This window comes from Diadema antillarum, unplaced genomic scaffold (genome assembly GCF_040938485.1).
Source record: "Diadema antillarum isolate AM-2024a unplaced genomic scaffold, OU_Dant_1.0 scf00000041, whole genome shotgun sequence".
Classification (NCBI taxonomy): Eukaryota; Metazoa; Echinodermata; class Echinoidea; order Diadematoida; family Diadematidae; genus Diadema; species Diadema antillarum.
Window position 1 is genome coordinate 262,878 of NW_027270930.1, and position 24,137 is coordinate 287,014.

Genomic DNA, 24,137 nt, shown 5'->3' on the forward strand with positions numbered 1-24,137 from the left:
TGGATCTGCAATGAGATTCACGTAGCGGTGAATTGGGATAATGTTTTTTGTGAAAGAGATCACCACTACAACAGCTTTTTGGCTTCTCCTGAATAATTTTGCATATGTGAGATATGAGAAAGGGAGGAGAAATCGGTGCGTAGCTTTGACATCGTTATTCCTCTTACTGTTCCTCCTTTTTGGAAAAGCGAGAGAGTTGAAAAATTGGTCTCTGCCGGGAATCGAACCTGGGTCTTTGGCATGGAACGCCAATGCCTTAACCGCTCAGCCACGGAGACGTCATAGCGATTCAGGCAGACCCAAGCTCGAATACCCGACGGACCAACCCTTCAACTCTTTAGCATACGTTCCTTTTTGGGGCAGAGAGTTATGAATAACGACCACCCGCGTGCCTCAGCTGGATCTGCAATGAGATTCACGTAGCGGTGAATTGGGATAATGTTTTTTGCGAAAGAGATCACCGCTACAACAGCTTTTTGGCTTCTCCTGAATAATTTTGCATATGTGAGATATGAGAAAGGGAGGAGAAATCAGTGCGTAGCTTTGACTTATTTATATATATATATATATATATATATATATATATATATATATATATATATATATGTATATATATATGTATATATATATATATATATATATATATATATATATATATATATATATATATATATATATATATATATATATACATAATTATGGGCCTCGAAATGCAACATGAAGTTTTCCAAGAGCCAATATACCTCCTTCGCTTTAACAATCCAAATGTTGGTCAATTCAAGTGTACACCGAAGCACAATTTCTTAACACTGGTATGTATACAAATACACATATTGTTACTACGTATAGTTGCATGTATACACTATGACCTTGTGCTGTACATCATATTTCAAGACACCTACATAGATATGGAAACACAAAGGAACAAGGGTTTTCTTTTCCACTTTAATTTAGTGTTCTTACTCTTTTCATAAAAAAAGGACACATCTCTCTATAATATTCATTCAAAGATAATTAACATTGCCTCCCTCACTCACATACTTACTCACCTTTGGCCCATATATTGGGAAAGTGACCAATAGCTTGATAGATTTATACAGTGTTTGTATAATAATGCAAAAAATGTTGTTTTTTCCCTTCAGTAGATAAATCAAAGCTTTTGGTAATGAAGGCATTGCTTTGACTCTAGCTCAAAACTTTCTTTTTCTACATATTAATGCAGGAGTTGGGAGTATTGACAAGAGTTGGTAATGCACTACGATTACATGGGAATGAACCACAGAAGGAAACAGAAACGGAGGGGAGGGGTAAAAGTGGAAGAGATTGGTAAAGGAGTTCAAGCCGTATTTCACAACACCAAAAAAAGGGCGGAAAAAAAAATGGTCTCATACAGTGTGGCTTGCACTACGCTAAATCTGATTTACATTGGCACATAACACCAAGAGTAGAAAGATCATTTACGATTTCTAGTTAACTTTTGCTTGCCACTGATTTACAAATTGCCCTACATTGACGTGAATAAGCACTGAAGTGATCAGTGTTTTAGTAGTAGCCATGACAAAAGAAATAATGGGCGTACATACTCGAGCAGGATTTGAACTTACGACCTTCTGATCACCGGACAGGCATCTTATCCAGGTCGTAGGTTCGAATCCTGCTCTTGAGTATGTACACTTGTGATTTCTTTAGTCACGGCTACTACTAAAACACTTATCAATACAGTGCTGAGTTACGTCAATGTAGGGCAATTAGTCAATCAGTTGCAACAAAAACAACTTGACAGAAGAATTTCACTAACTTTTAATTCATACGCATCTTGAAACTATATTTCATACTTGGTACATCTTGGGGCAACAAAAACAAAATGCAGCCCCCTTCTTTCTGTCTTTCCCTCATTTTGAAAAGACACACAAAGTGAAGTCACTAATATTCCAATTTTCACATTTCCAAATATTTATTCACGTATCACGCAATTTCTCGGCTGGTTCTCTGGATGAAATTTAGTCATCAAACGTTATCTTCTTCCCCTGGAAGGGAAGAATCTTAGACTCCTGTTCCTTTTTCCTCCTCTTAGCCTCCCAAGAAGGGTGGAGGGACTCCGCCTTCTGCCCAGGTGCCTTGCTTGCCCCCTTGCCTCCGGCTTGTCCCCTCCCTCCTCCATCCCTCTCCCTGCCTCTCTTGGCCTTGGGGTGGTCCAGGGGCCTCTGCGATGGTGGCAGCCTCTTCTCTCCCGTGGGCTCTGATGGAAGGAAAGGGACATGTGACACATATTGGATTAGTTGGTCGCATAAATTTTGTGCAGTCATGTGATTGGATGCATTTCATTATATTCCCGCAGCAGTGCCAAGAGGCTGTTATATGCACAGACAATCAGAATAATAATATCCAGTTAAGTTCAATTGTTAGTTGAAAAATAGATAAGACATACAATTATACAATCAACAGCAATTACTTCATGACACATCTACAGCCTTCAATTTCTGTGAACTATCAATTTTAGCATTAAAATGTTTAATCCTAGATAACAACAAAAGTAATAGGTTGTATAAGAAATGCACATGTTTTGGTATCATGTTGTTGTTTTCTTTAAGTATGTTACTAAAAGTGGCAAAGTATTGTCAGAAAGCATTCATGAACAACAAGAGAAAAACAGCTACAGCATCCAAGGGACAGCGTGGCCATGAATTACAAACTTTGTATGCATTAGAACTACATTCAGGTTTCAGAGACTCCAACCCAAAGCACCTTCTGATCTGGAGATTCTCCCACCTGAAACCCCTAGCAAACGGGAGACTCCAACTTGATGTGTGCGAAGCGCGAAGTTCCTAGGGTTCTAGATTCTCTCTGGTGCTATCTAAGGCTTATTTTTTCAACATACGATAGAAATAAGTAAGAAACCCTTTCCAATGGGAGACAAAGAACCAGGGCGGGAGAAATTGAATCTCATGCGGGAGAACGGGAGATTTTGCAAAAATGGGTTTTCGGCGGGAGATCTCTCGTCGAAAACGGGAGAGTTGGAGTCTCTGAGGTTTGATCTGTTGTCTAAACAATGCCACGGATGTGCTGTGAAAAGGAGAGAGGAAGCAGAGGAAGCAAGCAATTTCAAAAGAAGGAACACTATCATGTCTTTGACATTATGGAAGGACAAGGTCAAAGGGTTGAGCTTTAAGAGGAAGGAAAAGGTTCAGCTGTGCTGGTAGGGATTTCTAATGGACAATGGGAGCCGAGGGGAAAACTGATGTGTGGGGAACAAAAGGACAAAGGAGGAGGTGGGGTGTATGGGCACTGGTGGTGATGAATGGTCACCTTGGAGTTGTGTGGAGGGGGAGAAGAATGGTCAGCAGGAAGGAATTGGATGAAGTCAAATGGGGTAAGTGAGATGAATAAAGAATGGTTAACTGTCACAAAATGTTCTCCATTGTCTGCCTATTACACCTCTACAATCTCCCCCTCCCCTCATTCACATGGACCCTTCTAATCTCCCTACATTTCCAACAAGTCTAAAGTAGTACCTTCATAGCCCTTAATCCACAAACTTCCTCAGTAATTCTTCCATATATCAATACACTCTGCCCAGCTCAAGAGTCTTGGCACATCCTGTCACACATTGTATCAAATTTACAGGTAAGGGAACCTCCTCCTTTAGTGTTATTCTTATCAGCTTGTCTTCAATGTCTAAAAGCTCAATACCCCAACCCCTTCCACTCAGAATGTGCTACATCCTTCTTTCTCTTCCTCCCTGACTCTGTTTACTCTCTTCGTGTAATACATCCATTGTATTAAGGTTCTAAAATACAGTCTTGCATATTCACTGTTTTCTCTCACTTGATACTGGGGATGTGTAGGTTGGTCCTACAAGTGGAAAAGCTTCTACAATAACTGGATTTAATCCTCGAATCTATCCATGTTGACTCCGCTTGTTACAGAAATTAGAGTGACACGGTTCTACAAATTTTTATCTTTTTTCTTTAGAACGGTTCCCAACAGTTTTATCTCATTACATAACACTGGAAAAGTGTTATGAAATTTATGATTGAATTCACAACTACTGATACACTACACGCCATCAAAGAAAATGTGAGGGAAGTAGCTAGGAGTAAATGCATGCTTGTAAAGGGCAAACACAGTCTGTAGCTTTACCAATCTTTGGTTTCTCTGGCATAGCATTGATGCCTGTAATGACTTTCTTCGCTGCTTTGTCTCTGGTGGCAAGACTTGGCATATCTACCAGGGCTACATGTCTGCTCTGTGGCTGATGAGCAGATGGCCTCCTCAGCACTTGCAGCTGTTTCTTGATGTTAATTCTATGAAAAAAGAACAAAAATAGATGTAAGAAAAGGAACTCCATGGAGAGAAAGCAATATATGACCACATTAAAAAAAACAACACTTCATTCAGCCTATATCACTTAACTAACTGGTACAAAAACTTTGAAAGGAGCATGGTAAAAGTGAAAAGCTTATTAAGAGTTTGTCAGCTTAAGCAAAGTAATGCAAAGCACAAGAAACCAAATAGTTTGTGCATCTCCATGTGTGTATGTGTATATGTTTGTGTTTGTGAGTGAGTCTTTTGACTCATGGTTGTAGCAAGTCCATTTTCCTATTTTATTCAAACTTTAGATTATATCATAAAATTACAAATGAAAATGCAACAAACAACAAAGAGCAAAGACTAAAGGATATGGACTCAATAAGATGTGACAAACACAACAATGCAAAAGCATGCCTGCACAACCATCACCATCCATAAACTTACTGATAATGATAAATAATGTTTTGCCACATCATATTGCCACACATCCTCTCACAGCTATATCACACAAATTACATGCTGTCCTTGAAAAATGATAATGAACTACCATAACAACCCCCATATCAGCACTTGGCTTCATGGTTTGTAAGATTATGTTTTGGATGTTGCCTTCAATGAAAGAAACTGTTTCAGCACAGTTCGTTATGCAACTGAGCTTTGGTTAAACGAGGAGTGGTAATATGTGAATCACCATTGCAGAGGTACTAACCTATGCCTCTCTTTCTGTCCAGGGCGGTTCCTTCCGCTCTTGTTCACACTCGCAGCAGCATCCAGGAGGCTCTTGCCCGACAGTTTGCCCACAAACAGGGAATCCAGCCCTTTCGATTTCTTCCTCTCATTAGCAGCACTCTTGTCGGCATGCCGGGATTGCTGTTTGCGGAAGTGGTCAGACAGCTCCCTCAACTCCGCACCGAAGTTTGCCTCCATGTTATCATGATCATCATCGAGGTCGTCATCCACATCATCTACACCGTAATCGTCCTCAGCCCCACTTGCATCTGAGTCACTCTCGCTGCCGTCACCATTGTCCGATACCTCCCCAGACACATTTGCATCCTCTCCCTCTGAGCCAGTGACAAAGAAGTTGGACTCTTCTTTCTGTTTGTGTCTGGCTTTCATCTGTTTTTCAAGCTGCTTTTTCTGTCCAGACAGTGACACTGGAGTTGATGATTTCAATTTGTGTGATTTTCTTCTGCGAGTCTCTTCATCTGAATTACGGATCTCTTTTACAGCATTCATTCCAGATTTGATCGGGAAGTCTTCATCGTTCTCCAGTTCATCACTATCACTTTCACTTTCTTCAGATGTGTCTGATGCTTCACTAGTCTTCTGCTCAGGATTTTGAATTCTCTCTATGCTCTTTTCCTTCTTCTTCCCGACTGCGAGTAAATCATCTGTTACAAGATCTGAAGAGGGAGATCAAAGCACAAAAACTGAATGAGTATCGTATAGATACACTTGAAAATGCCGGTTTAAGTTTTGTGTGGAGAAAGAAGCCATGGCAGACAAAATTAATATTTAAGAGATGTCTGTATGACACTTGTACTGAAATCAAATTGACGTAATAAACACAAACTCTTCGACAAAGAATAGGTAAGTTAGTATACATATTGTAGCAACACATGTATGCAAGCCAAGTTTCCAGGAATATTAGCAAGCTGTTTCAAAAACAACAAAAGTGCCATGCCAAAGTACTTTGTAGAGATATGACATGCAAAACTTGCAATAACTTGTGGCCCAAAACTGAAATGCAATGTACATATATTGTGTTCAATGTTCAAAATTGCAAACTTTCTGCTTCAGAAGAGAGATCATTCTCATTTCTCATTCCATTGCTGTGGTTCTTGATTGCAAATTCAACCCCTTGAAAAAAATTGCCATACACTTCCAGATTTGTTAAATGTTATGCTCATGATAAACAATGGTGTATATCATATAGCAAAATCTGCCTAACCACTCTGGTTTTCATTCTGGAAAACCAATAGTTTGCTTGAGGCTCTCACAAGCCCAATGACACTTTCCAGCCAAATTTGGCAGCTGATGAATGCCTTAACCTGTTGAAGACGAGTCCCGAGTATTATCGGGCAAATGTCTTTGGGAAATGCTTGTTGTAGCAAAATCAGCACTTCCTCAACGGGTCAATGGCCACTAAGAGCCCAATGATTCAGAGCACACACCCGTGCACACAAACAAATTAATAGTGCCAGAGTTAACCCATTGAGGACGGACTGATTTTGCTACAACACACATTTCCCATAGTCACCTGCCCGAGTATACCCGGGACTCGTCCTTAATGGGTTAAGAATGACAGCACTTAAATCAGTTTGGCAGAATGCCCTTTCTATTTTGAAAAAAAAAAATAAATAAATCATGACAACTGCTACTGGATCCAGTAACAATAAACATACCAGACTCAAACCAAGTCTGTTGATCCATTCCACTTGAATGAATGCATGACTTGAACATAAACAGAATGGAGTGGTATACTGTCTTGTAAATTATATTCAGAGGAAGAGCTACACAGTAGGAACCAATCAATGATTAATGTGGCAATGGCTGTATTCCTTTCATTTAGTCTTCAGAAACAATATTTGGCATCATCAGTGTTGCTGTCATTTACGTATATACAATATTAAAGAGAATGAGGATTCATTTTTCTCCCTCAAACTTACCCTTGAAGGTGGCCAACTGCTGGACAACAAGCTTATGATGGATTAGACGAGCTAGTCCCCGTTCGTCAGCTGTTGAGTTTGGCTAACAGACAAAAAAAGTTTAGAGAGTGTGTCAACCTAACTGCTAGTGTTTTATATTTGAGTAAAGCACCACCAACAATTTTGAAAGCTTAGCACAAGCTATCAATGTTAAAATGTAGATGAGTACATTTTCATGAAAGAGCCATTTAAACAAACTTGCTTTTGGGAAAAAAATTGTACCACAATTGGATGCTAGAAGAAGGGACTAAGAGAAAACAAAATTTTGCTATGGCTTTGTGGGATGCATTCGTGATCACGCAAACACAAAACATGGCAAAAAACCCAAAATGGTTTCTTGTATGATCCACATGTTGGGCAAGCACATCTTGCAAATGTTAGGGCAACAAACAAGAAGATACAAGAAATTTCAGGAAGTCATGCTGTGCTGATGATTTTCATCACCCTACCACATACACATTAGTTTATCACTGTGAATATTTGAAGAGTGTTCCACTTTCTCAAAGCTAAAAAGATAAATGCACAAACAAACAAGCGTGGTGATGATAGCATATTGATACTGTGTCACTTAGGAATCTCAGTGAATGGGAAACAAAACTGATCTGCTTGCCTGCAATGAACCCTAGCTACAAATACAACGTTTTTGGTTAAAACAATACAAACATACAAAAAATACAACAAAATAAATGAGCACCTTGTTGAGAACCTCCTCAAGCGATTCCTTGGCAATGATGGCAGATATCGTAACCTCATCTGGTGGCAGATCCTTGATCACCTCAATCTCTTTGACAAGGCGGCCAGCCCTCCGTTCATTCTGTGCAATCTGCTTCTCTGACCCTCTGAGAGAAAGACACAGAAATCTGGTAAGTTTTCATAAGACCACACTGAGTGCCTAAAAATGCTCTAGTCATTACTAAACAACTTTGATACCATATGAACTACACTGTACAGATCAAATGTGACTGTGCATCACAAAACCAGCAAGAAGTCGCACGCACTGATTTTGTGTTCGGACTGAAAATAGGTGAAATTGGTCGACCCCAGCCAATCTTAAGTTTTTCATACTTTCTGAAAGAGCAAGTCTTCTCCTACATTATAATACTAAAGTTTGGGATAATAAAATGAAAAGGAAATTGTGTTTTTAGCAGTTTTTCTGGAACACTTTTTGGTAGAATAGTGTGATTAGGTGTTTCTCATAGAGTCCTCATACTCTTCACTTTCAATTCCAATAACTTTAGAAAGGACGATGCTACTGCTTTTAAAATTGGCATTGATCAGCTACAGAATGTGTTTATAAAGCATGCGCAATTTCAGCTTAATCTGATAAACCCTTGATTGTTGTTGCTCCGTTAGTCAACATCCTGTTATTTGTTCCATTCACTGCACAGCTAGTGTGGCTTGGTAAAGACTAAGCGCTCGAATAGACGCTGTACTTCAGAGCCCCTTTTCTGAGTTCACATTTTCCAGAGTGTGTGCCTTCTTTCCAATATTGAGATAGGTTAGGAGAGTCCATTTGAATTGAGTTTTACATCATTTTAAAATCTAAAGTCTCCTCTTTCAGAATCTGCTCTTAACTAAGAATCCATGTCTGGCAACTTTTTGTTGGTTTTGTGATGCAGGGTCACAAATGAGCATGCAGGCACAAAGCAATCATTGTGGTATCTATCATTCCACTACAGAGGACAAATAATAAATCATCACATTCTGTTGTATGACTATAGATTATGAAGAAAACAAAGAAAAGAAATGAAATAAAAGATACTGTAAAAAGGGCAAAGGAGTAAAGACACCAGACTACCATAGTACCAACATGAGCAATACTTGTCCAGTGCTCAAGTATGTACATAGTCACTTACAGAAATTATAGTTTTGCCAGTTTTCTAGGTACATGTATGTGGTTAGCAACCATACAATGCCAATGTAGAAATGAAGTAAAACAACTGCCAATAATTAAACCATAATGCCCTCCAAAATTTGACCGCTAGCTACATGTACTTGTTACTTGCTTGTTGAAGTAATCCCCCCACCCCTCCCCCCCCCCCAAAAAAAAAAAAAAAATTGAAACCATGCCTTTGCGTTTGGTCGAATTTGGGTACGGGGGTTGAACATTATTTTTTTTCCCCTTTTACCAGAGTACTGTACACGCCAATTTCGCCGGTCTAAATTTTTGCAAATCAGGACTTCCTGACGATTTCGCAAGTGGTTAAATTCGCGATCATGGAGTCCTATAACGGAGAAATGCATACGCTTATGTCACATTCATATCGGGATCAGAGTCAAAATGTTTAATTTCATGAAAAGCACCTGACTCGCGAAATTTGCGAAAATAAAAACCTTGTAAAATAAATTATTCAGCGTATGTATTGAAAAACTGAAAATACATTGATTACCGGTCGGTATTCATTTTATAGAAACTTTTATGTTCAATTGATTTCATGTTGGTTTATTGTAATGCTATACACAGACACAAGTTATTCATACATATTTGGCTAAATAGATCTACTACTTCGAACAATATGGGAGATTATTAGACTACTTAGTTATTCAGAAATTTACTTACTTTTTCTTGTTGATGACTGTTATTTGGCGAGTCAAGCGACGCACCAGCTGGACTTTAGCTCTTTTAACAGTTTTCCTCATTAGCACAATCTGGGTAAAAATGACAATGCAATACATGTATGTGCATATGTTGTACAGTTTCAGTGGAATTATATGAATATAAAGTTCAGCAATCACGTGTGGCATTATTTTTTCCTCCGGTCATGAGTAAACCAAGGTAATTTACTGTATGATTCGTAGATAAATGAAACGCATAGAAACAGTAGCACAATACTCAGAAATGAGTGAATGGGACCATTACACTAGCGGTTCTACCAGCACGTTTGTCTAGATCCTAAGAAATCCATTATTTCAACCTTCTGTGGAAGAATTCGAGGAGAAAGGTGATAATTTGGGCAAATATGCGTTTGCAGATTTATTTTCCGGTGCCCTTACCTGCGTGTTAAACTGTACTTTGTCCATGCTTCCCACTTGAATACCGCAACACTTTTACGCACGTTTTATTCCTGATCCAATAAAACACGGTTCACAGAACAGGTACGTACACACGTACACACGCATAATCCCTTGAACTGTGGAGCCGGGAAATGTGCAAACGCCGGGAAATGTGCAAACACCGGGAAATGTGCAAACGTCTCGCCGGGAATTGTGCAAACGCCGGAAAATGTGCAAACGTCTTGCCGGGAAATGTGCAAACGCCGCGAAATCAAAATGTGCAAATGTCTCGCCGGGAACTGTGCAAATTTCATCAACGGGATATGTGCAAACATGACGCCGGGGAATGTGCAAAAGTTCAATTTTGCCGGGAAATGTGCAAACGTCGCCGGGAAATGTGCAAACCATTCACCTTAGCAATACTGTTTACAAAGATGGTAGATAAACTCCATGTCAAAACTGCGCATGAACCTCCGCCTTTAATATTCTCTTAATAATATCCTTGACAGATTTTCAACAAAATTGGCAGGTAGCACCATTGTGGCGATGGGATCTCAATTTGGTTAGATTAGTCATACCCCCCCCCCCCCCCCCCAAGAAAAAAAAAAAAGGGGGGGGGGGAGGAACCTCAAAGTCCCAGAACTACGGTTTTATCAAAATTCTTCTTAACCAAATAAAGTAGAGCTTGGTTGGTGCTATAAAGACATTGATGACAGTAGTTCGAGTTTAATGGCAAATCCAGGGATGCAGGGCATGAGGCCATGGGAGGGGGAGGCTTCAACTCTCCTCCCTAGCCCTTGGGGGGGGGGGGGGTTGGAGCTTAAGATTCCTAATCTCTGGAATCTTTAATCTTCTTTAATTTTCTGTATGTTCTTGAAAAATCGTAACGGATTTTCACCGAACTTGATTTTGATGTATTAAAATGATCCCCCCTCCCCGCCGAAGAGGAGGGGATGGGGGGGGGGGGGGAGTTGAAGCCTCAGAGTCCCTAAACTCTGATTTTTTAATCTCCTGTAGAACCGAAAAAGATAGAACTAAGTTTGTGCTATGAAGACATTAATGACTGAAATCTCATGTTTAATTGTGGCGGGTGCAGGCTGGGGTACCCTGATCGGGGGTGGGTCGGGTGAGGGGTAGAAGGGAGATTTTCCAAATTTTCTCCATCTTCTTAAAAAAAAAAAAAAAAAAATCTATGACGAATTTTCATCGCCCCAACCCCAAAGATGGAAGGAGGTGGAGCCCCCCCCCCCCCCCCCTATCTCAGCCCCTCGAAAAGGGCCGGGACGAGGGGGTGGGGTCGTTCGGGTGGAATTCAGAATTTCAGGTATTTCTTGAAAACCCGAAGCATGACAAAAGGAATAGGCCTACATATTTCAAGAAATTTTCTGTACAAAGAACGCAATTTTATCACTTTTTTTTTTGAAGGTTGGCCTACCTTGATGAAATTTCACGTCTGCTTATAACGTGGTGGCTACTCTCGTCTTAGCCCCCGCTTTGGGGAAAGGGAACAAATTGGACTTGTTGCCCCTTCGAACAAAGTGGGATTCTAGTACCCTAGAGATGCTACCTCCCACGTTTGGTGAAAATCCGTCAAAGATTTCTCAAACAGATGCAGAAAATGTGGAAAATCTCCCTCCTTCCCCTCACTCTACAACCCCCCCCCCCATACGAACATACCTCGATCCGCCACAATAAAACATGAAATTTCAGTCATGAATGTCTTCATAGCACTAACTTAGCCCTATCTTTTTTTTTCAGCAGAAGAAGATAAAATTCCAGAGTGTATAGGGACTCTGAGGCTTCACCTCCCCCTCCCCCCCCCCCCCCCAGCGGTGTATGTGTGTGTTTGTGGGGGGGGGGGGGGGGGGCTCATTTTCTCATATTAAGATAATATCACCATAAAATGCAATCTGCCAAATTTTGTGAAAATTCGTGGTAGAATTCTCAAGATGCTGAAAATGTTGTAATCCCCCTCATCTCCCCCCCCCCCCCAATCTGGGCACCCCTGGATTCGCCATAATGAAACCTGAAATTTTATTCATTAACGTCTTCATTAGCACCAACTTACCTCTATCTTTTCCGGTTTGACAGAAGAAGAAAAAAATCCAGAGTTTAGGGACTCTGAAGCTTCAACCCCCTCCCCCCCCCCTCCTTTGGCGGGAGGGGGGGGGGGGCTCATTTTATCGATCAAGATCATACTTCCATAAACATGCTATCTGCCAACTTTGATAAAAATCCGTCTTAGATTTTTAAAGAAGATGCTGAAAATATGGAAAATCCCCCTCCTCCCCCCCCCCCCCCCCATCCCCAGTCTGGGCACCCCTGGATCCGCCATAATCAAACATAAAATTTCAGTCATTAATGTCTTCATATCACTAACTTACCTTTATCTTTTCTGGTTTGACAGAAGAAGATTTTAAAAAATCGCAGAGATTAGGGATCCGACACTTCATCTCCCCCCCCCCCGCCCCCACCCCCCCCCCTTCAGGTGGTGGGGGGGGGGGGTCTAGGACTCATTTTAGCAAAATTGGATCATATCACCGTAAAGATGCTCTCTGCAAAGTTTGGTGATAATCTGTCATGAGATTTATCGAGAAGTTGCTGAAAATGTGGACAATCCCCCTCGGGCTCTGCGTCACCCCCCCCCCCCCCCCCCAAAAAAAAAAAAAAAAAAAATCAGGGCACCCGTGGATCCGCTATAATCAAAAATGAAATTTCAGTCACTAATGTATTCAAAGCAGTAACTTAGTTCTATCTTTTTTTTTTCGGTTCGGCAGAACAAGAGAGAAAAAAACATAGTGCAGGGACTCTGAGGCTTCAACCCCCCCCCCCCCCCCTCCTTCGGTGGTGGTGGTGGGGGGGGGGGCTCATTTTAACAAATTACGACCACATCACTATTAAGATGCTATCTGCCAAATCTGGTGAAAATCCGTTATGGGGTTTACAAAAAATGTTGAAAATGTTAAAAAAAGACAAGTGGTCGCTATATAGACAGGATGGAGGCTACGACATGTGGTAAAGGAAGCAATGATTCATCCACAGGTTTGATTGAGAGTTTCTCTTCCATCTGCATAATATAGGTGAAATGTATGGTTGGCACATATCCCGGCGGCTTTTGCACATTTCCCGGCAAAATTGAACATTTGCACATTTCCCGGCGTCACGTTTGCACATTTCCCGTTGATGAAATTTAGAGATTTGCACATTTACCGGCGAGACGTTTGCACATTATTACCGGCGTTTGCACATTTCCCGGCAAGACGTTTGCACATTTCCCGGCGTTTGCACATTTTCCGGTGTTTGCACATTTCCCGGCTCCACAGGTACCAGGCGTTGCACCCTCTCCTCAAATAACCCGCTCACCTTGGTAGTTCCGCGTTTTGATATATCTCTTTAACATAGGTAGATAGTTTGCTGTCGTTTGATTGCTTTGATTTGATTTGACTTGATATTTTCATTTGATGTTGTAAAATGATCTCAACGTTTCAATACATGTACCATAGCTACACATCAAACTATAAAATACTGTAGATCCTATTATTATAAGAGGAAGAAGAAGAAGGAGGAGAATCGGCAGTGGCGGATCCAGGGAGGACCGCAACCGGCGCACGCCCCCCCCCCCTTATTTTTTTTTTGTTGAAACAAAAGAAATAAAAAGAAAAAAAAATGGGGGAGGGGTGCCTGCGCCCTCCTTTAATTTTGTAAACGCGCCCCCTCTTTACGAAATTCCTGGATCCGCCCCTGATCGGGGATGGAGAACAAGAAGAAAGAAGAAGGAGGAGGAGGAGAAGAAGAAGAATTATACAAGAAGAAGAAGAAGAAGATGACGACGAAGAAGACGAAGGCGAAGGAGCCGAGAAAAAAAAAAGAATACACGGAGAGGAGGGGGAAAAAGACAGAAGGGAAGATGAGGAGCCACAGGACCCAGAGGAGAATCAAGAAGAAATAGAAGAAGAAGAAAAAGAAGAAGGAGGAGGCCGAGGAGGAGAGGAAGTCCAAGCATTTAACCTAATATAACAGAATCATGCTGGAGGATTCCCCCGTTATATGAAGATTTGGAATCGCTATACTGCACTCATAAAATAGAAGAAAATTCAGTTCTATAGGCGCTATATGCAACAAAATGTATACACGTTACTAAAGTGCTTTAAATGGATTAATTCTGTCTCTTTCTTGTCATGACAAGTCATACTAACACAAATTATTCACATGTTGAATATTACGATTTTAGAGTATATCGTGTATCTTAAAGACACATGCATCATCATTCTGTGCATATTGCCTTTATTCTTTGCGGTGTTATGTCAAAAGCGATCATGAAATATTTAAAACTGCATGGAAGCGAGCATTTGTATAGGGCCTACGTTGGAACACATCGTTCAGGAGGCCTGCTTATTTGATATCAAATCCTCCTAAAATCCGATCATCTACTGTAGTTGTTAATTATGTTTTCACGAGGTCCGTATTCAATCTTATTTACCGATTTCACTTGCCGTTATCTGCCCACATTAATATTTTACTCTGATGCAAAGTCTTGCCGTCTGATTCCTGGCCGCCTCTCTTATGTTTATTTACTTGAGTATTAGATAGGCAGGATTATCACTATTACTGGGTACTATACTAGAATGATGTAACAATTATTCCATTCAATTCTGATTTCATTTATTGGTTTCCAACTTGTTCATAGACAACTGAAAAAAAAATATATAAGCCTATACAATTATGATGAAACTAAGGTTATAGCCCCGACACTTTGAATTTGTGATACAGATTAGTCTAATATCTTTATTTGATATAGACTTATATCATAATCACAAGCAGTTATTTATTATATTACGGAATGTTTGACGGGGTTAGGGGCTGACATAAAAAGCAAAGCTTTAATTGAAAGTGACAACTTTGGAATTTCGAACGAAAAATAAATGTAATGTTCGTCCTAATGCTTTATATTTGCTATCATAACTTCTTATGCGTTCTGTAATAGATTCAACGCCCAAGAGAAATACAATGGAAGAGAAGACGCAGTGTAATCTATATCAACATTTACTCTAAGGAGTGCTTTTTTTTTATTTAAAGGAAGACCTGCAGTAGTTGGTCACGGTAAATACTGCTTGTTTCTTTTCCAGGCAGGCTGATGAAGTGTTTTTCTTCTTCTTCTTTCTTTCTTTCTTTTTCATTCAGATTGCATGCAGGGATTCAGCCATAGGCTCACATGTAGGCCTATATAGGCTAAATGAATTTACATTAATTTTCATGTGTACATTTGCCGAATAGCAATATTATATAATGATAATAGTGATGATGATGGTGATGATGATGAGCTCCCCTCCCCCCCCCCAAAAAAAAAGAAAAAGAAAAGAGAGACAGACAAAGACAGAGACAGAGAGAGACAACTTACAACAAAAACAAAAAAAAAAACAACAACGCACGCTGCTCTGCTCACGACTCTAATGGGTCTCTTTTTTTTTCCAATGAAAAAGTCTACCTTTATGGGTGCTGTTCGTTATTCCGAAGGTTCGTTATTTCCAAGGTTCGTTTTTCAGAAGGTTCGTTTATCCGAAACACACAAATTTCCTATAGGCCTACCTAGAGGTTCGTTAATCCGAAAATGAACAGGGATTCCTCAATCCGAACATTTTGTGGCGTTATTCCGAAGGTTTGTTAATCCGAAAATGAAATAGGGTTCGCTATTCCGAAGGCTCGATAATCCGAAAACGAAATAGGGTTCGTTATTCCGAAGGTTTATTGATCCGAAAATGAAATAGGGTTCGTTATTCCGAAGATTCGTTGATCCGAAAAAATGTAGGGTCCATTATTCCGAAGGTTCGTTATTCCTATAAGATTCGATAATCCGAAAATGAAGTAAGGTTCATTATTCCGAAGGTTCGTTAATCCGAAATTAAATAGGGTCCGTTATTCCGAAGGTTCATTAATCCGAAAATGAAATAAGGCTCATTAATCCGAAAATGAAATAAGGTTCGTTAATCCGAAAATGAAATGAGGTTCGTAATTCCGAAAATGGAATAAACTCATTGTAATGACAAAATACGTTGTCGTGATTTTAAAAAAATGCTAGATATATTACGCACTAAAAATTCAATATTGTCTCTGCATGGGGAGAATAATACACGTGCATATTTTCAGGTAAAGCACGTCGTGTTGTCTGAAGAAGTGGCGTATGAATAATCTTGATTTTAATTCAATCTGAACAATCATTTACCTGAGCGATTGAATTTAGAGTGTAGGGGACTGTGTGATTTTTCTATAGCCTATACCTTCAGACATCCTCACATTTTTAATGATAATAACAGTAACGACAATACGATTAATACAGTGAATAATTAATACGTATGGACAAGACTAAAAAGTAAAATTGATGGTATGTAGTTATAATGGCAATAAAGGTGGTAACAATAATGATAACGCATAGCAACTATATAGCTATTACTAGGAGAAACTGGCAGGGGAAGGGGGGTAGAAAGAAACGTAATCTTAATCTGGGGCGATGGAGCATTCTTCTCAATCAAAGAAAGAAACACATTCCTTTGTAACGCTAAAACAGGAGAACCTCGTTTAACTTCTCATGGAATTCATGCAAAAATCATTTCTGACATAGTGTGTGATCGGTAGGACAAGTTCCATCAAATGCCACAGTCTTCACAAGAGATTCAGAGTTTTTGATGGCTTTTATTTTTAAGTCCACGCATTACGAAAGTAATAAGACTATAATAATAATGATAATAATAATGATGATAATAATAATAATAATAATGACAATAATAATAATAACAATAACAACAACTATTTCTTATTGAGCGCTTTTACAGGACCTAATCAAAGCGCTGTATATACATCAACATACAACATTCACAAAGTATAGAAACAACATAGTGTCATGGCAAAAGCTGTCATAATGGAGTGCTAACGCAATTTTCTTTACTTTATGAAAGCTAGAAATTATACAAAGCACTGGCTTACATTTTATCAGTTACCATAACGGCATGAATTCAATGTGTTATGTCACACAAAAGTGGAGAACTGCATTTAACTTCTCATTGAATATTAATGCAAAAATAATTTCTTACCCAGTGTGTGATCGGTATAACAGGGCAATTTTGATTACATTCCACTCTTCACAGTGAAGCTTATTAAAAGAGTTGTCACATTTGAAATCTGCTTGTTGAGTTGTACGATAGGCTTAATTGTTGTATTTGCTTTATAGCTTTTATTTTTAAGTCCACGCATATTATGTGTGATTTTTTTTTTCTGCTTGAGACATGTTAGAGTTGCCGAATATGGTAATCATTTCAAATAATTAATGTATTATCCTGACAAAAATGAAGAGGAGAAGAAGGCCTGGAGGGCGAGGGCGAGCTCATCCTTCGGAGGAGAAAATACCTCTACTTTCATCAATAGTCATGTAAATGAAATTATAAATTCCGACGGCATTTTACGTCGCTGATAGAAGTTTGTGTGGAATTGCATGTGTTTGCGTGTGCCTGTTTACATTGTGTGTTTGTATTTGTGTGTGTGCGTGCGTGTTATATGTGTCCAAAGAGAGTATGAGCATGTAGACATCCCCTTTTCAAAGTGAACATGCCTCTCCTGAATTGTTATGATGATGATAAATTCTAGATTACTGATAAATGTAAGGCCATCGGAATTACAACGCGAACCCTAATACATTTTCGGATTAACGAACCATATTTCGTTTTCGGATTAACGAACCTTATTTCATTTTCGGATTAACGAACCTTCGGAATAACGAACCTTATTTCATTTTCGGATTAATGAACCTTCAGAATAACAAGCCCTTTCCTTCGGAATAACGAATCTTCGGAATAACGAACCTTCGGAATAACGAACAGCACCCGGCGCCGCGTTCTTGATTTAAGTGGTGGTGGTGGTTGGGGGGGGGGGGGGGGGGGGGGGGGGGCAGTTTATATTTCTGGCGTCACTTCAAGCAAAAAGAAAAGAAAAAGGCCTTCAGCTCAATTTAAAAAAAAAAAGAAAAGTGGGCCCAGGTGGTTAGACCCTGTGTATTCCTATATATTATGCAAAAAAAAAAAAAAAAAAAAAAAGTGGGGCCCGATCGAGCCCCCTGCCCCGCGCCGGCCCTGTGAATGTTTTTGCCGTTTTTGGCAGTGCAGCCGGCTTGTTCAGCAGTGTTAAACTACCATCTGTACATTGTAATACTATGACCACCTTGGCCCGTATTCTGCTGTTTAAACCAATGGTTTTGTTCTAAAAAGTGCAAGTGTCTAAAAAGTGGACCTCGGTCCACAGTAGAATACGGGCCCTTTGCGTGCATCTTTTCTGATAGTACCCCATCTACGGTGGACTAAAAGCATTGCTGACATGATAATGCGGGCGGAAAAACAAACAACAAACCCACTGTGTACCTCTACTGGCGATGGCAGCAGGCCTAACCCTTGCCGCCCAGTAGTGAGCGCGCTCTGGAGCTTACCGTACCGTAGCACGGCCAGTTATCGATTCCACACGTAAACGGCGCCCGTAACCCCTTGTGTGTATGAGCTAGCTAGCTAGAAAGACCACCCATAACTATCCCACGACTCCCAGACCCTCACGCCTTTTGCGCCTCTCTGATGCTCGCTCTCGGTCGGATACTGACGATGGCTCGCATGAAAGATAACGCAAGGCGTGCGGCTGTGATGTGTTCTGAGCTATGAACTGACTACAATTTGTACCACTGAAGACGTTGCTGTATATTTTGTGAACCTTATTGTCTTGGATATTTATAGAATATCATAATAGGACCTGACAGAGACACGAAAGTGCCTTTAAAACTGTAAGTAAATGCGTTCTTGTACTCGTTTACTCACTTAGATCTCTATCTACGTATCAGTTGAGTTATGTTGCAGTATGAAAAAGGTAACAAGACACGGGGGCCACGGGCTCCCACCCTGTACCGTTCATAGTTTTGATAGCTGTATGCAGCGCGCGGCGTGAATGTTGTCTGTCTACCTCATTATTGGAAATTTGTGCTTACATCGAGTAGCTTCTCATCAAGATAATAATGAGACCATGTCTGCATGAAACAGTGATCAACGACAGAACGTTTGTAGAACGTTCTAAATTCATACTTGTGAGAGTACAATTTGTATGCTGTTAAAAACAATGTGCCAGGAAACCTTCATAAACATCTCGATGGAACCGGCTAGACGACGATCTAGAATCTACATTGCATTGTACGTAGCACTCAGTACCGAGGCGGTGGCTGTATGCGATGGTGATTGCCAATGATTGTAATTTAGCCAGGGTTAGCTTAGACATCTAACATGTTAGAAGAAATTGTCGTTGTAAACGTAGACAGTAAACAGTAAAAAAGGCAGCCCCCCCCCCAAAAAAAAAAAAGGTAGAAAGAGAGAGAGAGAGAAAAAAGAAAAACGGCAAGCATACCAATCTTAATTTCTACCATGGCATTACCAACCATCGCCATCCATCCAAGGGACAGGGTGAACTTCTGTTGTAAGAGATGCTTTTTGACAAGTAAAGTCGCTTAAAGCCTGCCTCACACAGCAATTTTGACTAGCGATAGCTTGCGGTGGGTTTGACTTTAAGTTTGAGCGATATCAGGCACCGTTCATCCGCTGCAGGATGTTGAAAAATCGCAGGCTGTTACACGTTAGAAATAGATAAACAGATAAATATTAAAATACAGTGTAGAATCTCCACACTCTGTGCGCTATCTATCTGGCAATCTTCTGCAATGCAATGATGTATCACAAGAAATTGCAGCCTAAGGTGGGCTTATTTAATTCGATGGCATGTGAAGCTCACCACAATAATCATGTAAATATTTTTATGCCTTCTTCATTCACTACTGCAGCTGCAAGCCACCCTGCGCAGGTGAGGTGTACAATGTGTAATGTGTGTTTACGTACCGTAAGCGCTTTTATTATACAGAGACGTTGTCTTGACACACACACACACACACACATCCGACACGAAATCCCACACACATAAGTATGCATACAGTACACTGTCCTTGAACATGTGCTATTGACCTGCGGCATGCGGGGCCTGATAGATACCTGGTACTCAAATTCACATGCACTGCTCGATTAGGGTATATTTTACACCAATAATATGTTTACATTGTAGGCCCCTCAAGTGCATGATTGTCAAAAATGATTGGATGCTAAGGCCAAGGGAAATGCACATGTACATTGTATGTAGCCTATTACGCACATAAGGGTAAATCTTAAGAATTCTTCTTCCAGTTGTAGATTTATAACCAAATAAATGATGTACATGTAGGCCTACTCTGGCCATTAATTGACTGCGTGCTAATGATTACCATGTATGAAATTCTAACTCATGGTCAGTTTTGTCTGTGGATAAACCCACCCTTTGCTCCCAACAACGTTGAATAGTAAGAACTATGGCTAATGTTGTTTTATCACAAGACAAAGCATGAAAATACTTATTATTATTTTTATTATTATTTTTAGATTGGGTAAGGGGATTTGTGTGTCGATGGGGAGGTAAAAGGTCTTAATTCCTGACATGCGTGTACAGTAGGAGGAATTTACTTTAAAGGTACAATGTCTGGAGCTTCTGCAGTGTGTCTACTGTAGGAACCACCCTTTTCACAACACATTTAATTCACTCTCTACTGATTCACCAATACACCGCATAGCTCACTGGGGCACTCAATAGGTATCCGCTGGGCATCCTCCAACACCTTGGCCAGTTTTCTGTGAATGGGATTGCAACTGACTCTGGAATGGAATGCAAAGAGATTTAGATTCTTTTGTGCCCTTCGCAAATCCGTTGCTGTCACTCTAGGAGGCCTATTAAATCCTTCCAAGTTGAGGCCCTTTCAGTTTTGCAAAAAACCTTTTGTAATGTATGGGTGATCTTCTTTGTACATAGAATGCTAAGTCTGTACAGTGTATTGTCATTAGCAGAGTTGATCAGGATTTGACCTTCACTGTTTTTACTATGAGGGTCAAATTGTTCGAGTGCAGACCAAAGATTTGATAGTTTTAAACTTTTATTCAGCAACATAAGGGAATGTTTTACTGCCATTTATCCTTGTCTTTTTGTTTCTATTGTGATGGTTTTAATGTATTGTACCTTGAAAGTTAGTGTGTCATTTTCTGAGAAAGCAAATGACGGGAGATGCATGCCAGGGGGTGTTTATGCACAGACTGCTAAAATTTCAAGTTGTCTTGCATCTTTTGTTCTATTGACGTAAGAATGTAACTGTGGAAAGTTTATGTAAAAGCAGTGTTAATCATTTCATCAGATAAAAGTGCTGTAGTTGTACACAGAATTATAGAACACTGTGGGATCTGTGTTTGAACATTTTGTCACTTGATGACACCGCAAACTCAATTCATGTCCAGTATAAGCACCTGACCGTGCAAATCCATACATTCAAACAGCAGATTGTGTTTGATGTACAACTGTATGATATTAAGATTCTCATTAAAAAGCCAAGCCAAACCTGCTCAGGGTTACATGCATCAGTTGTAAAGATTTCATATAAGCAACTTGCTCTTTGATTTAAGTCCCTTTCCATTACGATGAATCTGACTTGAACCAAGAACATCTCCCTTTCCTCAACCTTCCTCTCTTTGCACCATATTGTTTTTGCACTAAGCCGCAACTAATCATGCATGATTCCTACTGAAGTCAAATTGCAGAATAACAAGAAATGTATTCAGAGCAGAGTGCACACACTGTCTGTGATTGAATTGTTGGCGCAATCTATGACCTTAGTTCTTTCTCAATACACACAAATGTAAGTTGGGCAAACCATGGACCTACAAAACCTTCTTGTCAGCATAGCATTACTGCTGTAATTTTCTAAGCTTGCACATGGTGGGGATTTGAAATACTCTCTGCCGTTGAGGTCAGGAAGAAGGATACTGGATTGTGAACACAATACCAGCAGCATACTGTATTTAAATTATGGTCATTTGTGTGTGCATCAATGGACCCATGGGGCTGTCCTTGATGACGAGTCCTTATACAGGAAAATGCAGTATACATGCTGGTATGCCTTTTAGCACAAAGTTCAGCATAAAGTATTTATTCATGTTTACATCAGAGTGAAAGCTGTATCATAGTATTTTTTTTTTCATGCCTATTATAGTAGGCCTATGCAGGAAGTCAAGACTAATGGATGGAATTTGCTCAGTAAAGTCTGGACTCCTGGCATGTGAAATGAATTGACCAGTGGTTAACCAAAGTAGTGGAGGTTAGTGTAAATTGATAAATGCTGTAACAGTGTACTGTCTGAAAATACTGTACTTCTGTTCAGTGTTAGTGCTGATGTGGTTTTGAAAACAGAGTGCGCTGATTTACACAGTTAGCTGCTGTCTTTGACAGTATGAAAACTGCTAAATCCTGAGATCATACAAGGTGCAAATAACATTGTTTCACTGTCAAGAGACAAAATTCCATATTAGCAGTCTTATTTTATTACATTTTATGGTGTATAATTGCATTATTAAATAATAGTAATAATAATAATAATTCTCAACATTTATATAGCGCGTTATTACATAAAATGTCTCTAAGCGCTATGGGAAAAAGAAAACAATAGAAAGGGAAGAAGAAGAAAGTAAAGAAAGAAAGAAAGAAGAAGAAGAAGGTACAGTTTCAGTAACGGTATAAGACATGAGACACATTCATGATACTACTCAATAAACAATACGTTTTTAACATGGATTTAAATTTGTCTACTGAGTCTGTTTGTTTCAAGCATTCAGGTAAACTGTTCCAGAGTTGAGGCAATTCACACTTCTACAACTGTAGTATACTTACAAGGATTTTTGTAATCCTTGAAAAGAAAACAGTAATTTGCAGTTTATTCTTGAATTTCTGTAAAATTTTCAATGTAATTTGTGATCCAAGAGGAGAGGATTGAATCCCCTTCACATACATTGTACATACATGTACACAAGTAGCTTTGACAGTGTTTGCATCAGCATTAAAGCAGCTGCCAAATCCTGTATTCCTATACATTATTGTTTTGTGTTACATACTAAAAGATTCTCAGCAATTGATATAGTGTCCTTTGTCATGTCATGTCCATAGTGAATAACTCTTGATTGCTTGAAAGATACATGGTCCATTTCTAGAGCTGATTGTTAGTGACATTGCAGGTTTTGTTTTCTCCACATACACTTGTGGATTGCATTCATCTTCAGTTTTATTTGATATGTCACATGAGACTGGAATAGTCCATATGATTGCAATCTGGATAAATACCGTTGACAAGTGGAAAAAAAGGGTTTGTTTATATTTATAAATCAGAAGATTTAGGATGCATGATGTTGAATTTAGAGAAGAAGTTCTACAGCCCAGAGACATAGGGGTGCATTTTAGATACATTTTGTAAACTCATTCCTGGTGCAGAGCGAATTAAAGGACAAGTTCAGCTTCATAAACATAAGGATTGAGAGAATGCAACAATATTAGTAGAACACATCAGTGAAAGTTTGAGGAAAATTGGACAATCGATGCAAAAGTTATGAATTGTTAAAATTTTTGTGTTGGAACCGCTGGATGAGGAGACTACTACAGCTTGTGAGTCATATGCGTACAACAGTATAAAGAAAATGTGAAGAAAATTCAACATATTTTCACTTTTTTCGCATAATAAAAGAGCACTTGACTTGACTCTTTCTAAAGGCAGGGGGAATGATATTACCCATAACATTTGTCGGTAACGAGTCGGGGGAATGTGTACTTTTTGCAAAAGATGAAATTTTGTGAAATTCTCTTAAATATTTTCCTTATATTGTTGTACGCATGTGACATCTAAGTTACTCACACACTGCAGTAGTCTTCTCATCCAGCGGTTACTGCACAAAAACTTCAAAAATTCATAACTTTTGAACGGATTGTCCAATTTTCCTCAAACTTTCACTGATGTGTTCTACTAATATTGCTACATTCTCTCAATCCTTATGTTTATGAAGGTGAACTTGTCCTTTAAAGGTTTCCAAACAACTCACGGGGAGTTTGGGACAGTTGATAAACACAAAGCTGTTTTGATTGTTAGGTAACCGTAAGAAACATGTTTCTGAAATGCCCCCCCCCCCCCCAAAAAAAAAAAAAAAAAAAAAAATGCAATCACAA

At 39.5% G+C, this 24,137-nt stretch overlaps 2 protein-coding genes across 2 annotated transcripts in view; one reads left to right on the forward strand and one right to left on the reverse strand.

Moving 5' to 3' along the window:
• Nucleotides 1-2,000: 2,000 nt before the first annotated feature.
• On the reverse strand, nt 2,001-10,043 carry LOC139712390 (uncharacterized). Its single transcript, XM_071624219.1, has 7 exons — nt 10,017-10,043; nt 9,583-9,671; nt 7,717-7,861; nt 6,984-7,065; nt 5,021-5,717; nt 4,141-4,304; nt 2,001-2,239 (listed from the first exon to the last, which is right to left on the reverse strand). The coding sequence occupies exons 1-7, from the start codon at nt 10,041-10,043 to the stop codon at nt 2,001-2,003; spliced, it is 1,443 nt and encodes a 480-aa protein (XP_071480320.1).
• Nucleotides 10,044-18,635: 8,592 nt separating this feature from the next.
• The window catches only part of LOC139712640 (C-myc promoter-binding protein-like), a 107,753-nt gene continuing 102,251 nt past the window's right edge, over nt 18,636-24,137 (forward strand). The window contains exon 1 of the mRNA XM_071624452.1: nt 18,636-18,825. The gene's annotated coding sequence lies outside the window, so the exon portion shown is untranslated. The remainder of the gene's footprint in view (nt 18,826-24,137) is intronic.